At 38.2% G+C, this 27,858-nt stretch overlaps 1 protein-coding gene across 2 annotated transcripts in view; it reads right to left on the bottom strand.

Moving 5' to 3' along the window:
- Window positions 1-27,858, bottom strand: part of NCAM2 (neural cell adhesion molecule 2) — a 547,839-nt gene that overhangs the window by 21,887 nt on the left and 498,094 nt on the right. Inside the window, exon 16 of one of the 2 annotated variants that reach the window (XM_006128839.4) lies at window positions 1,928-2,132. In XM_006128839.4, the coding sequence (XP_006128901.1) occupies window positions 1,928-2,132 (205 nt within the window). Of the gene's footprint in view, window positions 1-1,927; window positions 2,133-24,982; window positions 25,323-27,858 lie in introns of those variants that run through there. The other variant, XM_075910051.1, reaches the window with a different exon arrangement.

The raw sequence follows: 27,858 nt of genomic DNA, 5'->3' as shown, positions 1-27,858 counted from the left end.
AGTAGCCATTACAGTAAAGTCCCACTTTTTATTAATTTATAGTTCAACTATGTGCTTTTCATAACATCTATGATAAGAGGAGTGCTAGCCAGCATTCAACGACTAAAGCGTTAAACTCAAAAGCTTTAGAGGGGTAGCCAAGTTAGTCTGTAACTGGAAAATACTTTAAAAAAAACAACAAATAGTCTAGCAGAACCTTACAGACTAACAAAACATGTAGACAGTATCATGAGCTTTCTGAAGAAGCAGGTTAAACTCAGGTAGGCAGGGAGTATTGGCAGGGAGCCAGGAGAGCCAATGAAAAATGGTGTTGAAATTTGAATTGGAAGATATACCTGCCTGCTGTTTTCTTTGTGTGAGTTTTAAGCTTGGAGCTGGGGAAACAAGAAGAATTGAACTGGACAGAACTACCGTGCCTACAAGGAATACTGGGCATGGGCATGGGCATGGACTGTCCCTTGAAGTATGGATTGTAGATAGATAGGAAAATGTCTATTTAGTCATGATCAGGTTACATTTTTGTTTTGCAGTTTGGTTGCACTTTTCTGTACTAAGTCCATGTGCCCCCTACACACATTGTATTTTAAGCTGCTGCCAGAGAAAATACTATTTCTCTGTGTTTTAATCTGTTTTCTTGGTTGCTCTGTAATACCTAGCAACCAAATATGTTTATCAAGTATATCTTTTTGTTGTGTTAATAAAATCAACTTTAAGGCAGTGATTTGATTATTTTGCCCCCGAAGGTAACAGGAGGTCTGTGTATGCATGCCTAAGACTGAGAGGTCAGCTCTCAGAGAATCCAATTTGTTTTCTCTTTTTATTCCCACATCTCTTGCAGTAAAAGAGCTTGGGGATATCCCTCCGGAAGAAGTCCAAGTGCTTTCTTCCTAGGTTCAGGAAGAAAGGTGTTTTCTTTTGTTCCACTTGATGTTGACAGCTACCTCCCAAGGCCAGAGGATCTGCAACCTTTGGGAGTTTTAATCAGGAGCCTATAAAGACAAGGATTTTTAAGATCTCATGCAGGCCCTCTCCTTCTGCACTCAGAGTGCCAGAGTAAGGAACAGCCTTGACAACATCTAACACCTTTTTTTCCTCCTTTCTGCTTTTTTTAAATGCTCACTAAAGGCATAATGTCAAAAATCAATGGTAGCAGCTAGTCAGATTTTCTAGAATTAGCCCTAGTTGTTAAGACAGAATGTTCCTTCACATATGTCACAGCAAACCAGCATGCCCTTTGTCTTTTCCTGATGCTATATATGGACACCAGGATCAGAGGATGTACAATTTGTGGATCTTTTTCTGCTTGTTTTTACACGTGGCCAAATGTTGGAAAAACCTCCTCTTTCAGAACATCCTTTATTTCTCATAAAATGAGGAATACAGGGATGCCGAAAGAATGTGCCCACTTTTTTTGAACTGTTCCGAAAAAGTGGATGCATTCCCTGGACGCAGAAGAGTTTTTCCATGATACCTCTGATATCCCGGAAAAATTCTGCAGTCTAGACATAGCCAAGGAGCCACAATTTTGGCATTAGGAGCTCCAGGACGAGCAGAGTGTGTGTGGAAAGTCAGTGGCTCTTGGTGAAAAGGTGTTCCTATGTACATTAATCACTCAGAACATGGTCCCTCTTGTGGCAGAATAGTTTAAAGACACAAAACAGGGAATCTAAAAATGATGCACAGAAGTTGCCTTTAAAAAAAGCAATATTTGCTATCAATTGCAATACATCTGATGTTCCACCACTATTTCCTTACAGTGCAAACATCAAGATGATATCAAGATTCATTTATTGTCCCATGTAGTAAAAATCACTTCTGAAGCATGTCTTTTGTCATATCACAAACATAACACCAAGATTGTACACACAAGTTCTGCAGGCAAAAAAAAATTTTATGCATCTTCCTAAGACATATTATTTATACTCACAGATATGCAGCTTTGCCTTCTTCTAGTTCTTTACTCTTCCCACTGGAGCCACTCTTTTTCCCACAAATTCTCCTGGTGATGCACATTAGTAATCCACATTGCCGTACGAAGAAGCAGCTGACATCAGTCACAACAAGGATTAACAAAAGGGCTGCTACTCCTAGGCCAATGACAGCACCGAGCCCAAGACCATTAAAAAGGGTGTCTTTAAAACAAAGAAATAGTACATTTTGTAGATAAAGTCTCTCTAGGAATATAGCATTTTGTTAACAATTTAAGGAAATCCTTGGAATAAAAAGAAAATAGAAACCCCAGCCTCACTAAGGAACCAATTTTAACTCAATGCAACCAATCAGGCACCTAAAATTAAGCATGCACATAAACTCATAGGCTCATGGTCCTAAATACATAATCTTTTTATCTTATATATCTTCCTGTGAATCAAATTCTACATGTGGAACACCCATTGACTTAAAGAGGAGTTGTCTGTGTTCAAATTAAAGTAGAAATTAGAAGCGTAAAGGATTAAAAAGTTTAGCCCCAAAATATAGGTATTTTTTACATTATGTTCAGATGTTTCAGAACATGCTTAGTGGAAAAATAAAGAAGCTTTTTTGAATATCAGTTGTCTAACCGATAATTCATTATATCATTCCATTCCCCAATACCAAGAAATCACAATGCTAATATGGAAACACATTTTAAACATTATACAAAACTCATTTTTAAACAAAAAATGTAATGCAATGCACAGATTGTGAAGTTACTTAAACAGGATTATTTTACATTGAGAAGAAGACCTCAAAACCTGTATTTTGCCCCCTTTAATGTTCAGGTTTTGAATTAAAATGAAAATAAATGTATAAAAGAATTATACATGGGCCCTAATCTGCAAACACTTAGGCTATGTCTAGACTGCAAGCCTCTTTCGAAAGAGGCTTTTTCGAAAGATACTTTCGAAAAAGCCTCTTTCGAAAGAGAGCGTCTAGACTGCACGCGGAACTTTCGAAAAAGCAAGCCGCTTTTTCGAAAGAAAGCAGCAAGTGAGTCTGGATGCTCTCTTTCTAAAAAGCCCTGTTTGCTTTCAAGAACGCCTTTTTTCGAAAGAGCACTTTCGAAAAAAGGCGTTCTTCCTCGTGAAATGAGGTTTACCGCCGTCGAAAGAAAAGCCGCGTTCTTTCGATTTAATTTCGAAAGAACGCGGCTACAATCTAGACGCAAGTGAAGTTTTTTCAAAAAAAAGGCTACTTTTTTCGAAAAAACCCCTGAGTCTGGACACAGCCTTAGGATACATCTACACTGCATGGCTCTTTCGGGATACTAGAGGTATCTCAAAATAGCTACCCCACATCTACACAACCCACCTGTTATTTTGAAACATTTTTTGAAATAACGGGCATGCTATTTCACCATCCCGATAAACCTAGTTGCACAAGGGATAAGGGATGGTTCAAAATAGCGCATTATTTTGAAATTTGGTGCTGTGTAGATGCACCTAATTTCAAAATAAGCTATTTTGAAATAGATTCGAGATAAGATATGCAATTTGCATAGCGCAAATTGCATATTTTATTTTGATATTAGGGTGCTGTGTAGCTGCACCTTTACACCCATGAGTAATCAAAAAAAATCAATAAGATAATTCATAAGAGGAAACTATGTATGGTCTTAAATATTTGCAGGATCAGAGCTTTGTATTGCACTTACCTGCACCTTAAAAAGAAACAAAAAAAAAGTGAAAACAGTATTTTGCAGTTGATCTGAATGGCTATAAATCCAAGGAAAAGCATATATCTAAATGAACATATCTCTAGAGAATGACAGTTTAATGTAAATTCTGGATAGATTGAATTTTAGCCTAAAACCAACCATGTGGTATTCATGTGTGGGGGTAGAAGGTTTAGGAAAGTCATGAATGTTTTATTTGTGTACAGAAGAAGTATCACTCCCTCATGAAAAAGAACCTCATGTTTGACCACTGAGGTTGCAATACATCTTGACAAGAGCTCATGACATGAGGGCTAATGAATGTATCTAAAAAAAGGTTAGTGGTATTCTAGCCAGGCATAGAATCCATAAATGATTTGACAATTGCTATGCTTCTCTTGATAGACTCTGTGAGTAAATTACACAAGGGTACTAAGTAGCACACAAGTCTCTTGTTGCTTCATGTGTGATATCTTGCCTAGCAATGATGTTCCAGATATCCAGTCAGAAAAGTATTGGTACAGTCCTATTTGCTACTTTTTGCCAGTTGCTGGAGTAAGGGCAAGCTTTTGTTCTGCCAGGACAGAGAGAAAAATGTATATCATAAACCACTAAAGATTTTGACAGAATTTTTAACTTTCTCTTTCCACTCCTTGCCCCACCAGCACTACTAATATACTTTGGACTAATTGTAGTTAAAGCACATATTTTTAGATGGATTTCTATTTTGGCTTAATTAAATCCCTTAACTAAAATACAGTGAATTTGACCTTTTAAATATAAATTGATGTTTCTTGTATATACTAAATCAATGCATAATTTTAACAGGAATATGTGCTTCATTAATGTAATTTATGGAGCTCTACAAAGGCAAAATAGAAACACCTGTTTTAAAAGTTGTTTTTTCTCATTTTGATGCAATCAATTCCATGCCATGTTGGCATCAGCTGTTTTATTATTTAGAAATTTAGCATGCACAAAAACAGAACTTAGTGTTTTTCAGCCTCTGAAGTCCTTTCCCAAAAAGCTTATCACAAAAAGGAAAACATGAGATAACCGTTACAATGATAGCATAGCTCCACTGAAAATAATGCATCATTTATTAAGTGACCCTACTAGAAGTCTTGGAATCCTGACATTTGAGATGAATGAGTTTCCTTCTTTTTGATGTAAACTTTCCAAGTAAAATGTTGGCAAGCATAACTTGTGATAACTGAACATATTAAATAAAGTCTGACATTGCATGATTTACACTACCTCTGAAACTCTGAAATATCCATAAATCCAATAGGTAATTTACATACAAACATATTTTGAATTAATAATTTAATCCAGGTTGTCAAGAAGACTGAAATGGACACATGCTCAGCCCTTATGGAAAAATTCAGATTTTAACAGAGATGATATCATCAGAGACCTATAAAATGCAATGAGGTTCTAGAGGATTTAATATTAAATGAACTAATTTTTATACATTTTTTTTTCAATCCTACAGAATTTTGTGGAGCAGAAATTGTGCCCTCTAAATAAACCAACCAATCAACCAACTGCCCTCTCCCCACCACACATATCCTGGCAATTCTGGGTCTTTTCCACAAATGAGCTAAAACTCCCACATAACTATATTTTTAAATCTCAGGCAAGGAGACTTATTACACGCCTGGCTGCAGTACACGGCTCCAGGAGCAGAGTTTTGCCTGAAGTGTTGGTTAGAAGTTATGGACAGAATCCAACCCTCCACAAGTACGATTCATTAGGATGGGGTGCACATTGCTTAAATTTTGGAGAGAAAGTAAAATGAACCTGCAACACTACACCTGCTGGAACCATCATGTGCTCTATTAGCAAGATGGCTTGGGGATAATCCACAAGGACAGTAGCAGTTTGCTCTCACACCGTATTACTCTTACTGGGTGCTTGCATAGCCACTTGCACAATGGGACTCCGATCTCAGCTATAGACTACAAATGCTACCTCAGTATTACTGCTACAAATTGAAGCTCTGTAGCCCGGGACTCTCTAGTCTGGAAAAATCCATGTTCCAGAAGGTTTAGAGACTGTGGCTGGGAGCAGAGCTGGCCGGTGGGACTGGCAGGGCACCAGAGCCTGCAGCCATCTGGGCTGAGAAGCCAGAGGGGGCAGCAGAGCTCGCAGCTGGAGTCTGCAGGGTAGGGTGTGGGTCGCCACGCCCTCAGCCAGTGGCGCCAAGAAGAAGGGGATTGCCAAGTTCACAGCTGGTGGGGCCGTGAGCACCTGTAGAGCTGCCACTGGAGCTTGTGGGGCTGCAGAACCTGCAGGCCTCTTCCACAGCCAGGTGGCTGGGGAAGCAATGGCAGATAGCTGGAGAGAGAAGCCCAGCAGAAATGCTGGCACCCCGTTCCCTCCAGACCTTCCCTGGTCTGGCAAAATCACCCATCCAGGGCCAATCAGGTCCCAAGGGAGTTGGACAAGGGAGGTCCAACCTGTAGTACTAACAAAATCACTTCTATCACACTCAGTATGTCCTATTTCAGAACTGAAATGATTTATCTGCATAACAGACAACAGCATCGTTAGAGAAGAGAGTTTTACTGTACTTGGGCTTTCTAGCTTTCACTACAAACACACACAAAGCTTCCTGAGATCTCAAAATAAATAGTTCTTTCCTTTGTTTACCTGCTAGGTCCTGCAGCTAAAACATAACTAAAAGCTTAAAATCATTCTGACAGGCTGAGTCTAGACTGGAATGATTTTCCGCAAATGCTTTTAACAGAAAAGTTTTTCCGTTAAAAGCATTTGTGGAAAAGAGCGTCTAGATTGGCACAGATGCTTTTCCGCAAAAGCACTTTTTGCGGAAAAGCATCCGTGCCAATCTAGACGCAGTTTTGTGCAAGAAAGCCCCAATCGCCATTTTCGCCATTGGGGCTTTTTTGAGCAAAACAGTCCTCCCCTGTCTACACTGGCCCTTTTGCGCAAATACATTTGCACAAGAGGGCTTATCCCTGAGCGGGAGCATCATAGTATTTGCACAAGAACACTGACAATCTTACATTAGATCGTCAGTGTTCTTGCACAAATTCAAGCGACCAGTGTAGACAGCTGGCAAGCTTTACCGCAAAAGCAGAAAAAAACTTGCCAGTCTAGATGCAGCCACATTGTATCTGACAACCAGATAACATAACTTCAGAATTTGCAACATTCTTTTTATCATGCTATAATATAAAGGGATCACTGCTTATATTGAGATCATATGACCTAGACATCTAAAGGACATGCACGGTTTTATTTCCAAATTAAATTTAAAAAGTAGATAGAACAAACTAATGCAAGGTTAGGTTTAAATCAGAATCTCATAAATTAATCCTTGTGTATGTCTACACTACAGCATTATTTCGAAATAGCTTATTTCAAAATAACACGTCTACACACAAAATAAATTTTGAAATAGCTTTTTTGAAATAGTATGTCCACATTGAGTGGATGCTGAATCACATTTAAGGCCGGCCGGAACCAGGTCAGGCAGGGCATCATGTTAGGAGTTACTTGGTGTGGCTGCTGCCTGAGGTGATCTGAGGCCTGTGCTTTAAGGGACCCCCACCCCCGGGCAGCCAGTTCCCTGCTTGCTTGCCTACCTCGATGAGGGACAGCAAAGTATTTTGTCTCTGTGAGCTCTGTTTTTCCTCACTCTGGACACCACAGCACTCTGCAGCATGGAGCCAGAGCTGCCCCAGGGCACTCTGGTGCTTCTCATGGATGTGTTGCTGTGAGCCTGGCTGCACTTTCTGCAGGAGGTCCATTGTGGGGCTGTCAGTATCCAGGAGACCCTGTGGGAGAGCTTCTACCCTGAGGAGTACTAAGAGCCTCCCTGGTCTTCCCCATTGGGGGCTTGTGCCTCATTCCTCCCTCACGTCCTTCCACTTACCTCTCCCTAGCCCTTCCTGATGTCAGATAAAATACACGTATTTTCATGAACACAAACTCTCTTTATTTAACAAAACTGGGGTGAGGGAATGAAACTCTGGTGAGACTGGGGAAAGGAGCCGGGAGAGGGGAGGAGGAAACTTGAGAGGAGGAAGCTGGAAGGGGGAAGCAAGGGGAAGAAGGGGGAGGGGACGCTCAGGGTTGGAGAGTCTCACCAGACCAACTTGATTTTCATGCAAACCTTCTCCTGGGTTCACATTTAGCCTTTGGTGGCCAGGCTGGCAGCTATCCTGCCACAGACGGCAGCGTTCCTCCATCTAGTATGCGGATCATGGACGTTGGGGGCATCCCCCCCAAACCTGAATAAGGTCCAGGATATCCACTTCCTGGACTAGGAAGGTGCCCGCCTTCTCCGGGCCCTGATAGGTTCCTAGGAGCTGGCAGACTGCTCCTGGGAAGCAGTGGAGGGCTAGCTCCCAGTGGGTTGGTGCCACTGGGTCTGGGGCAGTGACTGCTGGCTCTGGGCTGGCAGGCTTGGAGCTGGCACAGGCACTGTGGCCAGAGTCAACCCCTTTAAGGGCTCTGGGGAGGAGGGAGGGAGAGAAGTGTTCTTGGTTGAGGCTGGAGTAGTCACCAGGGCACCCTGGGAAGGCTGGAGGCCCCCTATTTCGATATAAGTGTCTACACAGAACATATTTTGAAATAGCTATTTCGAATTTGGTTTTATTCCTCGTGGAATGAGGTTTACCAAATTCGAAATAAGCACTCCGCTATTTCAAATTAATTTTGAAATAGCAGTTTGGCTGTGTAGACACTAGTAAAGTTTTGAAATAACGGCTGTTATTTCGAAATAACTTTGCTGTATAGACATACTTTGTTTCATTCCCTTGCTCTGACACATGTGTGGGCTGTTTTTGTTTACTTTTTTTGCTATCTTTCTGAGAAAATAAACAAGCACTCTCTACATTTTAGTACTTTGAAGCAAAGGACTGGTTCAAAAACTTTTCAAGTTCACTTCAGTCCAGGGTATTAATTCTGAGATTTACATACTATCTCATCAACAAGACTGAAAAATAAGAATGTTGGCAACATCCTTCTCTACACAGATGATTGGAGAGGGTGGGAGGGGGGCAGGGCGGATGACATGTACTGAAAATAGGATAAAAATATATGAAAAATACTCCCTCTTTTGTTCACTATTTCCTTACACCCATATAATAGTGGGACTTAATCATCCATTGTTTACTTAAGGAAAACATTCTGTAAAATCAGTGAGTATTTAGAATGTTAAAGGCATTCAGGATCAAGTCCTTAGACTTTCAGGATAAAGCCATCTATGGAGGTGCTATATCTCAGAAGCAGGCACTCATTATGAGTAAAATTCATTCAGTATATTATTTATTGTGGTGATTATATTTAAAAAAAAAGGGGGATCTGCATGCAACAATCCTCAAAGTGAGTTAATTGTATTTCAAGTTTCTGCCAAATGGTTTTAGTGTAGAAGATGATGACGTGCCCCATAAGATCTGGCATAGAATTTCAGTGTAGCTTCCATCTAGCCAAATATTCTGACTTTGACAGTTGTCAGCACCAGATGCCTTAGAGAAAGGAAAATGAAACTCTGTAGGCAATAATTATATTGTAACCTGTCTTCTGAATTTTCCTCTTCAGACCCATCTGTTAGTGTTCATCTTACATCTTGAGGCATAAGGTTTGTTTTTTATAATCTAAAGTGCCTGTGGAGGTTTATTTTCCACAAATAAATCTCTAAATTTTTGTGACTCCATTAATATTTTAGACAATTTTTTCAATCTTGACTGCTAGATACTCTCTAATTAAATCTAATTTGAATTAAAAAAATTTTGATTCAGCATTATCACATAGCAATGAGTTCCACAGTTAATTATGGTTCGCATATGCAGTATTTCCATTCATTAATTCAGAAGATCTTTTTGTTGTTGTTTCATTCCTCCCTAGCCATTCCTTAGTTTCTTTTTGCTTTGACCTTTTCCTTTCCTTCCTTCATTTCTGTCTCCTGCTTTTCTGATGGTCTCCCCCTTTCTCCGCCATTCATTCTAATTCAACTTTTCTTCCTCTTACTACAGAAATCATATGATCCCTCTTCTAATCTTGCTTTCCTGATATCTGTGTCTTATCTTCCCATGTTATTCCTTCACGCAGATCTACTTTTATAATACTTTCATGTCAGGGTCTAATCCTTGCACCACTGGACAATTTTCCTGGTTTTGCTTCTACACCTCATCTTCCTGGCTTACTCTGAAGCTAGTGTCACCAACTACACCAAAGTCTGAGATTAAACCTGATGGTTGTGCATGCCATAGATTAGCCATCATTGCTTTTCTAATACTGATGGACCCACTCAGGGCCAGCCCACAACAGTATGGCACCTGAGGCGGGGAGCTCAAATGATGCCCCCATACCCTGTTGCTTGGGCCAAAACTTTGAAAGGTCTCAATTCTGCCTTCTTCCTGTTCTACTCCTCTCATGGTACTGCTCTGCTACCTACATATGCACCAGCAGCAGACACACTTTTCTATACTCTGGGTCCTAGTGGCGCCCCCCCCCCCCCCACAGTCTGGCACCTGAGGCGGCCGCCTCAGTTCGCCTCATGGTAAGGCTAGCCCTGGACCCACTATTCTCTCATGTCAAGTCTAATCATGGATATTTGCAAAAATTTAATGTTTATTCCTAAAAGTGCATCTATTTTTTGCTGCTTTTTTTATTGTTACTGAATTATAGCTTAACAATGAGAGTTTTCAAAAGTGCTCAACACTGGCTTTACTCTGCTCCCCTGGAAATCAGTAGGACTCAGCCTTAGTAAAACTTTGCTTCCAGTGAAGTCAACAGGACACTTTTCAAAATGATCCATAATGTATCACATGGACTTGAAGTTCTAGTTCCCTTCTGTGATGAGTTACAATAGCAATGTATTTTTACATTCTTTATGTGCATGGTTTCCCTAGTCTATCACCCACTTAATACATATCCTATTAATTCTTCTTTAATTTGAGTGAATTGAGTCTGAGCATATTTCTTGAAAGGTTTATTTTATACTCATCTTTAGTAATCGAACCTTAAATGTACCTTTTAAAACACTGACCTGAAAAAAAATCCATATTTGCCATGTTTTGACTGTCATTTGTCAAATCAATGCTGCTTTTAGTATAATATGCTTTTAATTGCACAGAATGTGGCATAAAGAATATGATATACATTAATGTCATGATAATGAAAGAAACTGCCAACTTAAAAAAAAAAAAAAAAAGCACCGCATGCATCCACTTCTTCAAATAAGTATTTATCACAGGACAATGATTCCTGAAACTTTCAGAATTTTAATAATGAAAGTGGTGTAAGTTCTCAAAATAAACTGGAGGAAAGTTTTGGCAATCTTTAAGTTCTTCAATATTGGATTGTAGTTTCCACATCTTAGCAATACTTTTGTTTAGTATGAGAGTAGAGTTTTATATAAGTAGGTGAGAGAGAAACAGAAGATTTTGGCAATTAATTCAGAACTTTCTCCTAAATGGGGACAAATGAGTGGAACTATTTAATTTTGTAGACTTCCAATGAGTAAATATTGATTCCAAAACTTGTGCTCTGAGTTCACCCCTGCAAGTAGGTTACTCCGGGTATTCTGAAGGCAGCTGTCACTTGAACATGTACACACATTTGAACAAGAACAATCCATATATTGTCCACTACATCCAGAACATAGAATCTATTGTTTGTTCACAAAGGGGATTTTGTACTCGCTGCAATAGAGTTTGCCCCTGATGCCAAATGACTGGCGTCTCCGCATCAAGTATCCTTAAAAATAGTATCTAATGTCACACTAGATATTGTCATTGCATCTATAAAGGCTCTGGAACATTGATTTAATGGCTTCCAAATCTTCATTACTTCATTGAAAACTCTTGCTTTTGATCAAATAACAGTACATTTTAATGGGCATTGAAATAGCTGGAATGTACTATTTTATTATTTCAAACGCATGGGGATAATGGTGATGATAAAACTTTTCTAGACTATAAAACTGGAAAATAGTATCAGACTATATAAGATGCTTGTGTTAGGATTTAGTGACTTAGGGATAGGCAGTGCAACTCTCTCACTCATGTTGGTGAGTCCTTTGTGAGTAGCACAGTGGAATTCAGTTGGTACTATCTCTGAGAGAAAGCATTCAGCAGAGTAAAGAAAGCCTTATAGAACTTGACCTTTTACATAGATTCTTATAAATTACTAGTGTTTTAGAATTAAGATGACATATTCCATTTATTCCTCCTTTCATGGGGCCTGCTCCTGCTCTGATTGCATTCAATAACAAAAGTTCAATTATGCAGGATTGGGGACTAGATTCTTAAATGCCTTATACTTTCATTAAAGAATAAAGCAACTACTATCCATCTATCTAGTCTGAGCTACTATGCTTCACTATCGTTCCTTACCAATTTAAGTAGGACTTTTCCTGGGTCTTGTATGTCCAATACTGATAGGGGTCTAGTGAGTCAAATAAGAAATCAGTTTTGAATCTTCAGGTTCTTCTATTGGATGTTAAAGCATGAATACATCTTTTTCTGGACAAATTCAGCGTTATTATGGATGGAAAAGTATATATGAGTTTACCAATGCTGTGCCATTTTGAGATGCAAATCAAATGAAAATAATGATGTGGTTTAGTTTAACTTGAATGGCTCAGAGAGCGAGTTTATCTTACTCAGTACTTCATGAATATGAATATTTGGACTCTGAAAAGCAGGAGTTGGACATTTATCACAATTTACTTTTTTCCTTCAACAATCATTCAGTTTTGTTATGTATAACTTTCATGAGCAAATCTAGAGCGACAAGTTGGTTGATGGAGTATCATTTATTTGATCACTTTATCTTGGCGAGAAACACAAGCTTTCTAGCTTAGCCAGAGGTTTTCTTTAGGTTTAGGAATCCATATTCAGTGGCACAGCTAAATACAAAGTGGAACAGATTGTTTAGGGTAAGAAGATAACACATATTCTAAGGGCCATTTTGGAGCAGTGGCCCACTAATGCCCCTTTGACCAGAGGACAAAGACAGTTAGTGGGTTGCAGATTGTTGTAAAACTCCGAAGAACCAGTGTCTTTATTAAGACCATAATTTCTAGCAAAGTTATGACTTTACGTTCCCAGGCTCATCTTTTGAAAGTTTTCTTTGAGGATGTGGACTAATAAGTCAGATATGGAGTGATTGCTTTGGGACAAATGTTTACCCATGGGTGTTAATGGTATTGGTGTACTTTATCATTTTCCTGTGCAAGTTCATGCAAATCTGTCATTTTATCTCAACATAGCTCTTATTTACCAGTGATCCATTGTAGGCTAGCACAAGAAGCATGCTTTTTCTAGCTGTCTTCTTTTCTTTTCTCTTCTTTTTGTGTGTGTGTGTGTGTGTGTGTGTGTGTGTGTGGCACTTGTCACTTGAGATATTGATGGTGACTTCAGTTTGACAAAATTAAATTAAATATATTTTAATCTTATTTCATCTTTGCTATATGTTTCTATTTTGTAAAGTTTATCAATAATTATCACTGCATTATTTTTTGTATATACATATAAAAATTATAAAATTTAACATTTGAGCACAGTGCTGATAATCAAGGAAAGCTGGCAAAAGAAAAAATATTTGAAAAGCAGGAAGTGCCACAGATGTATGCAATAGACCTAATATTGATTTATACAATACAACTGAAATTCAAAAACAAATGACGGGGCTTATACTTCATTTTACTCAAAATAATTATTCACTGGTTCAGATATTTGAAACATGACTCCTTATCTTAGAAATAAATGCATTTCTCAATTAATAAGCAGCTAAAAGGCATATTTTTGATTTTACGAAATCGTTTCATATCTGTTATCAATGCATACATTGAGCTGGAAAGCACATCTTTCTTGCTATATGTTTGGATTGGTAAATATTTCCCTGCATTGGAAATGTAGGTAAGTTCTCCGACAACATGAGAAAGAGTTACTTTGGCCCATGCTTAGATTTGAGAAGGAGAAAACTCTTCTTTTGGAGTAGTCATTCCTTTAACTGAGAAAAGACCATGGGACAATTTCAGTGAGTCTGTACCCTCTGCCATTTGGTTGGTGTATTATATAGACATAGGTCTGTATTTAGCAATGCAACCACGGGGCCAGCTAAGTGTCCAATAGTTTATAAGCCTAGCCTCAAGCTTAATTAAAATTGCAATAAAGTTGCAACCACTAGTCTTTAAGCCATAACTATTTGGTGCAAGCATTTGTTATGAGCATCTTTCAAGGTGAATGACAAAGTTAGTGACAATCTCACAATGTTCTTCTCCATGTTCTCCTTACAGAAACTGATCTATATGCTAACACAGTAAATGTTAGGGTTTTTATTTTATTTTATTTTATTTTAAATCTATTACTGTCTCCTAGTCAACATAGGTGAAAGGCAGCATAATAGAGAATGACTGTGATGGGGTCCATGGCTCTCAGAACTCATACCTCACCCATATCCCAGTGCTGAAATACTGCTTACATCTTCAGCCAGCCAGAAGCACCTTCCATTCTCCCTTGGTTTCTGCCAGCAAATTCCACTCCTTTTATATGAGCCTGCTGGATTCCACTCCCAGCTGCCAGCCCTCCACCAGGATTCTCTGATCCTGGAATATCCATGGTCCAGCGGAACCATGGATGTTGCTGGACCAAAAAGTCCTGATTTAAAGAGGTTCAATCTGTAGCTCATTGCTATTTATGGCTATAAACCAGCTGACATTTCAGCCAGTTGCATAACTCTTATTGACTTCAATGACGGGCTATGAGATGGAAGTATGTGTTGTAAATGATAGACAATGTGGGTAGATGAGGTGTTGATCTTTTCACTTTCATGGATGAGCGTGTCAGTTTTAGAACTGATACAGTGTCTGGGCTGTGAACATCAGAAATTATGCTTGTCAAGAATGTTATGCTTTTCTTGTAAATCCAAAAGGGTCTTTCCTTTGAATTGTATACAACATCCATGGCCAACCCAAGGCTTGTGAGCCACACATGGCTCTTCTCCCCCACCCCCAGGTGTGGCTCGGGAAGCCTCTCCTCTCCCCCTCCCTCCCGTGGCTTGTAAGCTGCCCCTGTGCCCCCAAAAATGGCCCTCTCCTCCCAGCTCCCTGTGCTGACCTGGGTAGGGGAGCCATCTGGCATGGCCATGAAAGATGTAGAATTAAAGATGGTATTGGCCAGCAGGAGCCTAATGTGGCCAAAAAGCAGTCCTTTTTTTCCCCTCCCCTTGACAACTTTGCCCTGGCTCTTCACGCTGGATCCACTGCTATTTTGGCTCTTTGCTGAGAATGGTTGGCCACCCCGGTATACAACATAATTATCTCTTGTAGATAAGCAGTATTTCCAAATGTATTTATCCTCTATTTTTCAGGCACAGATTGTCCTTTACGAATGTTTTAAAACCAAATTAAACCTTTATTCTCATTTACACTGCAGTCTTTTTACACCACTCGGGCAATAAAAATGATTTTAAAATGGAGGTAAATGAAATAGCCAGAATGGCATAGGGGTTTCAGAGGCCAGTTCAGAGGTGTCCCACTGGTAACTCTTGAGGATGACTGTGCTAACAAGAACTGAAATGCTTTCCTGGATGGAACATTATTAACTTTTGATATTTAAAAATAAAGTTCTGAGTTATCTTTGGCACCACATCCCCACATGGCTCCCCTGAAGTCCCAGAAGCACTTTTGCTCTGACCTGGGCACACTCCATGCAGCCGTGGGTTTTTCCTTTATGCAGAAGCTCAGCAGCTCCTGCCAGTGAATACTTACTGCATCACAGGGAAGAAAGAAGTGAACCTAAGCCCAGGGTTCAAACTCAGGTTCAAACTTAACTCTCTTCCAGCTACATACAAAGGCAATGTCTACACAGCAGCGTTATTCTGGAATAACGTCAGTTATTCCAAAATAATGTAGTGTGCAACTATAGAGCAAGTCCATTATTTTGAAATCATGGGCTTCTTACTCCGACTTCTGTAAACCTCACTATATGAGGAGTAAGGGAAGACAGGGGAAGAGTACTCTATTTTGAAATAACTGCTGTGTAAACAGTGGCAAAAGTCGAAATAAGCTTTTTTCAATTTTAGCTACATAATTAGCATAGCTCAAGTTGCATAGTTTATTTTGAGTTTAGTCCTGCTGTGCAGAAAAATTTAACTAATTCAGGGCTCTGTACCAAGACCTCAGTGGGTTGGCGAGTCTGAAACTCAGTCAAGCCTGGAGTCAGGGAAGATCTGTTGCTTTGCAATGTAGATGAATTGAAGCCAAGTTTGGTGGAGAGTCAAGGTTCCCACAGTGAGCCATAAACAAAGTGCTACTGTGGCCGCATATTGGAAGAGCATTAGGAAGTCTGGAAGATGGGTGGTTAAATTTGGGCTTGCATAATGCAGCATAGATGTCCTTTGTGGTGCAGCATGGGAAAACTTGACTGGACACCAAACTTGCCTTTCCAGAGACATACATTTAGCCAGTGTGATTATGGGATACTTTTGACAGATTCCTGCAGCACAAGTCCAGTTGTACTGGGGTTACAAATAAGTGTAGACAATCAAGCCTCAGGTTAACAAATGCAGGATCTGCTAACTTGTGGTCTTCTAACTCTAGGCTGTTGTTGTACTGTAGACATTCCCTTGATTGTTCAACTACCTGCTTCCCTACTAAACTGTGAGAGCTCCCAGAAAGAGCCAAACAGACAATTGATTAGTTCTGCCTGAGCCTCATGCCTTGCAAAGAATGGCTTTCCTTTTCCACACTGTCATCTGGGGCAGCCCAGGAGATGTGGGAAAGAGAAGACACTGGAAACTCAACAAGCAACTCTCTGATTATGTGCCCCTGGGCAGGTTGCTTCTATTTTGTTCCAGTGGGCAACATATTAGCTGGAAAAGCCTGATCACAGCATCCCTCAGAGTACTGATTGTGGCTCCTTGACCTTCTTAGAATAATAATCTGGCTAAATATAATATGTCTGAAACGAAGGTACCACTGCTTTAGTAGGGTACTCAACTCTGTATCTGCACAGTTATTACAGGACTTGAAAAACTAATTAGCGCTAGTTAATGAATAATCCGGTAGCACCTTAGAGACTAACATATATAGAGTATAATTTATGAGTATCTAAGGTGCTATAGGAATAATTTTTTAAGGCTACCCCCTGAGACTTTTAGGGCTAGTTAGACAGTCATGTATGAATTAGAATCATAGAATCATAGAATCATAGGACTGGAAGGGACCTCGAGAGGTCATCGAGTCCAGCCCCCTGCCCTCAAGGCAGGATCAAGCTCCGTCTACACCATCCCTGACAGATGTCTATCTAACCTGTTCTTAAATATCTCCAGAGAGGGAGATTCCACCACCTCCCTTGGCAATTTATTCCAATATTTGACCACCCTGGAATAAATTGCCAAGGGAGGTGGTGGATTACATCAAAAAACAGCAATAAATTACATCAATTACATCAATTATATGTAAGGTAGTGCTGCACATCTCTCCTTAAAACCATACATATACATCTGCATAGAGGAGTCAATTACAGAGGTAATCATTTACTTTCTTCCTCAGAACATCCCCTATGTTAGGGGAAAATGCCAGATTTAAAAAAAAAACTATTTATTGGGGAAAATTCACGCCACATCTATGCTGAGAAAACACTTTTTTTGACTAGTATACCTATAAGAGTGAATTTGCTGAGGAAAGAGGAAATAATCTCTTGGGCAATATCATGCCATCAGTCTTTAAATAGGACTTCTGACTGATTTCAATGATCCATTTGTTTAAGTAGCAGTGACACAATACTGTCCCATTTAAGATGATGCAAAATAGAAAGATAGAAGTATTCTAGGAGTGTAGCTGAGCTATGTATAAATTTTACTCTTTTTACCACTAGGAAGTGACTAAGGATATCATAGAACTAGGAAGTGACACCCATAATCTAGAGAGTTTTGATATACAAAGTGGAATTGAAATTAGTCTATCATACTTCCACATTTTTTTATTTCTGTTGTTTTTATTTTAAGGGCAAATTTACAAGTGGACATGATGCCATAACTTTTATTAAGAGCAAATATTTTTGGATTGCCCCAATTGTTTTCATAGCCTGAAAAAACAGCAATAAAGACTGAATAACAGAAAATATCATGAAAGGAAGATACTGGGGTCTTAAATACTAACACAGAGACAGCATCTTCAAGCCCTGCATGTGTCCATGTCTATTTACTTCAGTGGGAGTTTCAGTTATGCAATGCTTGTAGGATCTGGCATTTCATATTGATACCTCTTCAGTGCAAATCCTTAAACCACCTCCTGATGGATGAGGACAAACATGATTTCAGTCACTAACACAAAGATTTGAGTTCTAGACCTGGATCCTCAGAAGCACCCGAGTTGTACTTCAGCACAAGAAGGAGAAAAGATGGCTCTAAGCCACCTATATCATCTCACTAAAAGTTTTACCCTGGTCTGCAGGGGCCACCTTGGAGGAGGGCCAGAGGGTGGAGCTGTGGGTTTGGCTGAGCTTCCATCTGCCCCCTACATTCAGTGCTAGGGGAAGGGCCATGGAGGCAAGGTTTGGGGTGGGGTGCCACTTACCTGGGCTTTTGGCTTTGAAGATGGCAAGCCTTGTCTGCAGCTGCCTCCAGGGGTCAGTCTGTAGTATAGCTGTCCCCTGCTCTGACTGCCCCCGGGATGACTGTGTAGTATTGTGTGCCCTGATCAACCCCTGCCTTTCCATGTTATAGAAAACAATCACACTCCAGGCATTTCCCATTTCCCTGTCAGAACCAAACCCTGATTTTGCTTTAAGTTAGAATAAGAGGAAGCTGTATACCAAATTTGGTAGTTCCAGCTGTTAACATTTAGGAGGAGTTTTTGAACAAATGGACTCACAGACAGGCAGATGGACTCAGACAGACAGACTAATAGATAGATAGATAGATAGATAGATGAGTGTAGGCTGCCCTTCATTACACCGAAGTGCAACAAGAGCCATTTGGCAGTTGAGGATCTTTAGAACACACCTGCCTCTAGAAATGACCTCTTCTCCTTCCTATATGCTTCCTCCAATGGGAAGCTAGGAGAGAATAGCATAAAACCAGCCCCGAAACCCCTAGGCTGTGTCTACACTGGACCCCTTTTCCGGAAAAGGGATGCAGATGAGACAAGTCGGAATTACAAATGCAGCGGGGATTTACATTTTCCCCACTGCATTTGCATAAACATGGCTGCCGCTTTTTTCCGGCTCAGGGCTTTTCCAGAAAAAAGCGCCAGTCTAGACGGGGATCTTTCGGAAAATAAAGCCTTTTCCGAAAGGTCCCTTATTCCTGATTTTAAAAGGAATAAGGGACCTTTCGGAAAAGGATTTATTTTCTGAAAGATTCCCGTCTAGACTGGCGCTTTTTTCCGGCAAAGCCCCGAGCCAGAAAAAAGCGGCAGCCATGTTCATGCAAATGCAGTGGGGAAAATATAAATCCATGCTGCATTTGCAATTCCGACTTGTTTTATCTGCATCCCTTTTCCGGAAAAGAGGTCCAGTGTAGACACAGCCCTACAGTATATCCAATTAGGGTAACTTTGGTATCATCACCTCATGATTCATTATGCAGTCCTAAGTAAGTGACTAAACTTATGTCTTGGTTTCTTAACTTTAAATTGCGAACAATATCATTACCTATCTATTTCATGGTAGTGTTGAAAGGATTAGACAATGTTTGGGCAGGGTTTTGAAAAGGTATGGTTTTATATAAGTGTTATATTATTATTAAAAGAAGAAAATGGGGAATACCTTTGTCTTGCCAACTGTTGATCCCAAATCATGGTGTTTGCACTCCACATAGTTTTACTTAGCAATATCGTATTAGATGACAATATTATTCAGAGAGAACACAGTAAGAAGGCCTGAAACGTGGAGATGGCTAATATTAATGAATGTGTGTGTGTGTGTGTGTGTGTGTGTGTGTGTGTGTGTGTTTGGATTTAAGGGTGCAGTGGGATTTTCTGCCAGCTAACTAAAGTTGAGGTAGATACAAATAGTTATGAGCTCGTCAGCATAATTTAAATCCTAAATTCTATTACACAAATTCTATAAAACCTAATCCACACAGTTTTTTTTTTTTATTGTATAACTATTTTGGCTACAGAGTGTGATTTTTATTTTCACATTAATAATTCCATTGATAGAATCCTTAGTGTGAATGCGTTTATACTGGTATAAACAAACCTTTTACATATATAGCTTGTTCCTTTTTTCATATGGTAATAAGCTATACTGAATAAAGCACTTTTATACTGTACAGTTATAATGGTATAACTCGTGTGTGTAGCCAAGACCTAAGAGGGGATACCATTTTTTTCTGTTTCTAGGACAACTGTAATCATCTCAAAGAACAGACCAGTAGTAGCTTCATAATTGTTTCTCTGGCAGAGTAGTATAGCAACCACCTAACAAGCCAAAATACAAATATGGGAAATTGATTTTTTTAATATATATATTTTTATAATCACGTTGGTGATAAAATATTGGTGTTATCCATGAAGTTCAGAATTCTGTTATATTTAGCCAAATATGATATAAAGTAAATATATAACAAGGACAAAAGATGTTCAGCAGTAATAAAGAAAATACATGTAAAGATGTCTTCATTCAATTTTCTTTATTACAAACATGGAGAGAGAAAAGGTTACATAAAATAAAATGGACGTTGAAGAACAAATGAAAGACATGCATAAAGTTACATTTACTGCTGGACATTATTTCTATAATGATGCTGTGGGACATTATATGTACACTATGGACACATTCTTCAGGGAACAAGCTGGGATGACAGGACTGAATGCACAGGAAAAGGCAATGGAGCATAATCACAGTGTAAAGAATGGGATGAAAAATTAAAGGTTAAACGTTTCACAAATTAAATTATTAAACTCCCAGAAACTGTATACTTAGAGTGCTTTTAGGCAATAGAAATTGAAAGAGATGGTAGCACTTAAAGTACTTTTCATAGCGTCAGCATGCACACACAATAGATAACATTTTCAATAAAACAGTATTGAACAAGTTTGCTTAGCTTGTTACAATTCTGTTACTGTGCATCCTGATAAAAATGGCATGCCTAATAAAAATAACTATTTCCCTATTCAGAAAATGTGCCCATTTGTTTTGTAAAATAAATATTTTATACTCTTCATTTTAATAGAATTAGTTAGAGTGCCCATAATTCTACATAACAATGCCAAATGTAGTTTTGCTCAGGATTAAGTATTATATATATACACCATATAAAATAAAGGTGTAAAAATGGGTGTTTCTAACAATTTTCAAACCCAGTGCCTGGAAAAAAACTGTTAATAATCTTTAGGTAAGTTGCTAAGGCCCGAGTAGTGCACACATGTACATATGTGCTGATTTTAAACATATGAATGAGTTGACTTCAGTGAGACAACTCAGCTGCATAAAGTTAAGAATATGCATAAGTTTGCGCAGGAATTTGGCCTAATACAACTGCTTTTTGCATACACACTTTTTAGCTTAGTTGTACAAGTTGTTTTTAGACCTAATCAATAGAAAGTAATTTATAACAGCTGCTGTTGCTTAACAAGTCGAGTTCTAAAATAACCATGCTGTTTGTGTGTTAATTTCTCAAATCTTAAATTGTCTTTCTAATACTCTCTTTACCAATTGTCTTTACCAATTTACTCTTACCTATAGCATACAAAGAGTAAATTGGTATCCATCAAAAGAAGACTGATACCCTATAAAATATCATTAATTTGTTAACACACAGGTTGATATCACAAGTGTATATATACACTATTGGCTGTGAAACTCATATGCTTTCAATTCAGATTGCCATAGCAATATTTTATGTCCATCTCTTACAGATTCACATAATTACATTTAATTTACCAAAGTAATTTTACTCTTTATGAAAAGAAAACATTTCCTTCCCTGGAGACACATGTACAGAATCATTAATATTAACTAATTTTCTATGGAATTATATGTTTGAAGTCAAACAGTTGAACTATCTATTAAAAATAAAACACAGACTATTTGGAACATGCACTGGTTAAAGGATTGGCTTTGGAGGGATGTTAGGTTTTGCACAATTACCGTGACTCCTGTAAAGGTGAAATGCACCCTTGTTTGTAATACCAATGTACAGAGTGCATTCCATACCAATGAATTGTGTGTTCCTAGGAGATTTACTTATATATAGAAGGTTTATGCTTATGCAAAAATGTTTACCTTTGATCTAGATCTATTCTCTAAATATAGCTAACATTTATTGTTAGAAATTATACAGGTTTTTCTATGGGTAAAATCCTGGTCCCATCAAAGTCAATAGTAAAATTTCCATTGATTCCAGTATGACCAGGATTTCAATCAAAATGTAATTTAAATATACATCTGGTGAATAACACCACTGGGAGCCTTCCATGTGGAAGGCAAGGCCCAGGTAATAATGGATCATATTATGTTGGCTCTTCTGAGATTTATTAGGAGCTGAAAAAAATGGGGTGCAGCCTATGCAAGAAGGAACACAATTCAAACAGCTGATCAGCACAGCACTGGAACGTGAGTATGCAAATGAAGCCTACGATATTTAAATCCCATGATCATTTGCACTTTCAAAGTGCTTTATTTGCATCCCGCTGCCGACAGAGGGATACAGTCTGGAGGTAGCCTAAGAAAAAAAGCTATTAAATAATGAAACTGAGTCTATGCTTGTTAAATTAAAATTAAGATTACTATGCAGAAGACAAATGCTGTTTTAGCAAAGTTTCAAAGTTTTACAAAGTCAGTGTTCAGTTGTAAACTTTGTTTAGAGTTACAAGCATTTTAATTGCTGGCAACATCCATTCCTGAGGTGCTCATAATTTTGAGGTTCTACGGTATTAAACCATTAGTTGGTTTTACACTTAATTACTTATTTCAACACCTGAACAATGATAGGCCGTCATGTTGACAGTATCATGATTTTGGATTTGGCTCAGAAAATAATGCAGTTGAATTTGGTTATTTACATACTATATATCAATTATGTTATTACATTAGATTAACTGATGTAAATGTTCTTTTTATATATAAAGTTAATATTTCAGGAGTTCGACTTCAATATGATCAGTTTTCTAACTTCATTATAGACTTGAAATTGGACTTTACTGCAGTGTTTGTTTATATTTAGTTAGCAACTGTTTATATTTATCTGTGGAATGTCCATTATACATATAAAAGTATGAGGCTATGTCTCCACTGCCCCAGTTTTGTGCAAAAAATATGAAAGTGAGGCAAAGCATGGAATATCGCTTAACCTCATTAGCATAATTAATGTGTGAGCCAGTTTATGGTTCAGCTGGACTGCTGGGGGCAGTGGGTAGGGACCTGGCGTGCAGCTCAGCTGGGCTGCAGGTGAGGGTGCGTGGCTCAGCTAAGCTACAGGGGACAGTCAGGAAGCTGGGAGGGGGGGGGGGGAAGGGGTCCTAGAAATAACCTGCCCTGGTCTGGAAAAATCCCCCATCTGGGACCATTCAGGTCTCGAGGGTGCTGGACCAGGGAGCTCTAATCTGTACATTAGAAGAACAAATGTAATTACCTAATTAATTCCTAATAACAGCAATGCACCAAATTATATTATATACACATACAATTTGATACATTTTTGTTGTTAGAACTTAAATGTGTATGTATATTATACATATTTGAGTTATAATCTGAAAGCTGGTGAATGTATATGGCACTTATTTTGTCTCTAAGCACTTTCATTCTTTCTACTTCGCTGCTCCTTCTTCTAATAAGTCATATTCCAATTTACTATACAATGATCCTACTTTATTAATGTTTTAAAGACTGATTTCTCAAACTATACTACAGTCCAATCCATATATCTCTATATGATCGCAGGACACTACTGTGTGAACCTAGTCTGAAAAATACACCAAGAACATATTGTGCTTGATTCGCCTCTTACTGAAAAATTGTGACTTCATTAGGCCAGATCTTTGTCCCTACTCTGATGCTACACAGAATAAATGTAGCAACAGCTTAACTCACTCTTATTCACCCCTGCTGTAGAAGGTATGACCAGGGACAATGAGTGGTGTTTGATGTCCTTATACCCCATGAATCCCCAGCTGCACTAGACAACTTGATATAAATTACCAGTCTCCCTGAAATGTCTCTAATGTAACTTCAAGATTTGTCTAGTACTGAGGGCCCACCACCACTAGACAATTGGGGAAAGTAAAAAATTTTAAAAAATCAAACACTCGCCCAAAACTCCATTGTCATAGAAACAGACAGATTTGGAACTCAAATGTGATGGTTTGGTGCCCAGGAATATCAGTGCTTGTCACGATTGTAGGCCCCTAAAGTGAGCCCTGGTCCCAGGATTAGGGGGAAGAAGTACAAGTGTCAAAGTTCCCTGGAGACTAATGAAACTCAGCTTGCCTCCTAAAAGACAGATTTAACTCCCATTAGGGTTCTACTGAGTTACCCATTATGCTTCAGTGGGTCTTTAAATAGCTTCAGGTTCATCAGATTCTGTGCACCTGCTCATTATTTCATTGTTAATCCTAAATGTCTGTGTCCAATAGCAGAATTATTTGTGATAGCAGAGGAGCAAGGTTTTCTCTAAGCTGTGTGACAGCTGCTTAATAAGCCCAGCCCACCCAGAGGCTCAGGGCTCCCCTACCAAGCTGCCTGGCTGGGGGAGGGGCACTCTTTCCTCAATTTAGGAAGCAGCTCCCTGCTGAGGACAGAGCAGCAGTATGTCAACTGTGCAATAAAAAGTTCATATGAGTCATAACTATGTTTGCTATTCTTTGTTAAAGTACAAGATAAAGAATTCTGGACTTGTCTTTCACAACCAATACACGCTATGAAATTAATGGTTGGGAATGGAAGCTTTCCTTTTTAAAACAGGCATGGGAGCAGTAAATGGTCATCACCTTGGGATATAACTGAGGGACCTATTATGTAGATAGAGCATTTTGATATGGAGGAAAAATAGAAGGTAAAATAGATTAAGTAGGGAAATATATAAAGCTTAACTGAGATAGGGAATGAATGCTTTAAAACAAAGCCATTGTTAAAGCATAAAACAAAGTACCATGCATAATCTTAGATTTAAATACCACAAAAAGAGCTAATGAAGCAGAATATCTGAAAGAATAAATAATATATAAAAACCCTTCAAATGGAATTACATGTACAGGGTGTAGATATGAGATCAAAATGCTTTCAGGAAATACAGATACATGACAAACATGAGAACCCACAGCATCCACAATGACATACAAAAGTCTGTACACATGTTTCTTAGGTAAACAAAATATAACTGAAAAAAAGAATAAAACTATTAACACAGAAGAATAGTCAATCATTGTCACTTTATGTTTGTTTGAGATTATAGTTCCTATTTTCACAAAAAGCCATTTGTGAGTTTTTTTGTGCATTGATTGATCAATTATTTACATTATGGTAGTAACTGGAAACGTACATATTAGAAGAGCTCCAGAAAGTCCAATTTTTATCCATGTTTTTATTTATTTTCTCCCTTAAAATAACATTGCCAGGGAAAAGAATAAAACACTGCTTCTCTAATCAATAATATCAAAACATACACAACAGACCTATAGCTATAATGAAAGAAAAACCAGCAGCATTCTGCTGCCATGACTGGCTTCCATTTTTACCTTTAGTGACTTCACAGCATCTATCTGCATTGATGAAGATTGTTATAGAAAATTAGAAATGTAAATTTGAGAAACAAAGTGGAAAGGTTGTGAAATTAAAATAAAAAAGCAAGGGTGGGAAAGACAAAGAGAAAAAATAATTAATGCAATATTTACACAATGTCAAAGACCCAGAAACAGCTTCTCAACAGTAAAAACAACCTATGCTGACCAAGTTGTACTTTTTAAAGTGAAAGATGAGAGCTTCTGAAGTTACAAGAGGGACAAAACTGCATATCAAAATGTTTAATCCACAGAAGGAGTAGCACTGGAATAGAAGAAATACATGCTTTCCCACGCTGGCCTGATAATCTGTGAGAACATTGCTCTGGGGAATCATTTTCATGGGCATGAGGGGCGAAGGATTTTCACTCTCCATGCTTCAGGACCTAATCCATCACAGTAGATATATATGTTCTTTATTTTACGCCTACGAGCAGTCTCATTAAGCAAATCTAAGTGTTTTGCTCAATTGTGTCCTCAATCTATCATCTCCATCCTAAACAGAGCTAAGGAAATATCTCACTTCACTATATATATAACCCTTTTTATTCACTTCCGCAACAACTTAAATGAGCTCATTTTTGTTTGGAAGAATGTCTGTGGAAAGAAAGATCAATTCATCTTTACTTGAGTATTTATAACTGAGTATTTATGGTGGAATGTTTGTCAAACATCCTAAATCAGGAAACAGTCACCCAACATTTTCAAACATTGGATAGCTGAAGCAACAGTAAAGAGCAACCCAAAGACTGAAATATTTTCACTTACATCAATTGTTGTACAATTGTGAAAAATGAACATTCATAAACGTGAAGTGTCTGTTCATGGCTCATTCATGTTCACAAAGAAAAGCTAGGCTTGCTAAATAAATTGATTGTGTAAAATAATTCACCCAGGTCTTAAGTTGAGACTGCTACAAGAGTGCCACTTTGTGCAGTTGGTCTTTGTAATACGGGACACTTGTTCACTTGTAATTTGAGACTCATGAAATCATTTCAAACAGGCCACTAAATTCATATTGGATGCAACAGGAGCCTTTCAGACTAGTGGGAAAATATTCCATGTCCAATTACACATCTCCTGAGATTAAATAATAAAAATGCCATTTTCAATGACCATTCAGTGTAATGTGTGACATTATGTGTCCAGATCCTACTGGTATCAGAGCTACCTGTAACAGAGCTAACTGTGAAATATTTACTTTTCTGGCATGTAAACTATATCCCAGTTATGCAACTTCGTCTAGTTAAACAAAATGTTTATATAGTTGAATTGACACAACTGCGTGTTAAGATTTCTGGAAAAAATCATGATGAAACAGCAATTAATATGGGGTTATGGATATTGACCAAAATAAGAAAGGTAGCAAGATTTGTAGAAAACAATTCAATTGCAGAATGTCTAGAGACAGTAACAACACTTGTCACATTAAATGCAATGGACTTAAAAACTGATTTTTTTTAGTGGTAATTGTGAAAGTAGGAGTAAATCAAAAGAGCTAAATATTGTCCAAACTATACTCTGTAAGTTCCTTCTTATAATTATTATTCTCATAATTTAAATTGCAGTAGCACATGAAGGCCACAAGAAGATGGAGCCACATTATGCAAAGTTCTGGACAAACACATGTTAGGAAATACACCCTGCCCTGTGGAGAGTTTGTGGGGTTTTTTGTTAGTATTTTTTTTAAGAGGGTAGGAGTTAGGAAGTATTATTTCCCACCCTGTTCTTCAGCAGATGTGGAACTGAGGCACAGGAAATTTACGGAACTTGCCCTAGATCAAACAGGCAATCTGTGAAAGAGCCAGTGCTTGAACCTGAATCAAGCGTCTTTAGTACACTTTCAACTTAGTTCACAACATTAATAACTTTGTATTAATGTGTATATGATTGTTGTAGAAATAGACATTCCTCAAACAGTCATGCAGTCCAAAGCCAACTCCATGGGAATTCTTGAAAAATTAGTTAAAAGAACATAATGTGACCAAAGCAACCAGTTTTGGAGAATATGTGGTTCATGACAGTGGGTCTGCAGTATTCATTTTAAACAGATCTACTTTCTTTCCAGTAGTCATGACTATCAGACTTATTCAAAAGCAACATTTTTTTTTATGAAATGTTAAAGAAATCAACCCGGAAAAAAAAGAAGTATTTTTTTTCTTGAGAAGTATGGAAGTTACTGTATTAAGATTTTAGTATCTAAGTATATCTTGCCAGAATAATTGATTCATGACAGGTTTTTAATATAACTCTTTCAGACATACATTTTCATCAGAAATATGCTTAAAATTGCCATCTCTAATTTGTCAGAGTAGTGGACTTTTAAACTGTAAAGCAACATCCTAACAATTACACTTAATAATCCAGCTACTTTATGTGAATGAAAGTATTGTATATTTAAATTATGGTTAAGTATTTCAATGTTCTGTTGTGCCTAAAACCCTATTTTTATTCAAATGATAACTTTTAAAAATTGCCTTATTTGTAAGGAGAAAAATTGAACATTTGTACGCATACT

The sequence above is a fragment of the Pelodiscus sinensis genome, chromosome 1, assembly GCF_049634645.1.
Source record: "Pelodiscus sinensis isolate JC-2024 chromosome 1, ASM4963464v1, whole genome shotgun sequence".
In the NCBI taxonomy this organism is placed as follows: domain Eukaryota; kingdom Metazoa; phylum Chordata; order Testudines; family Trionychidae; genus Pelodiscus; species Pelodiscus sinensis.
This window is presented reverse-complemented; position numbering and strand designations above follow the sequence as displayed.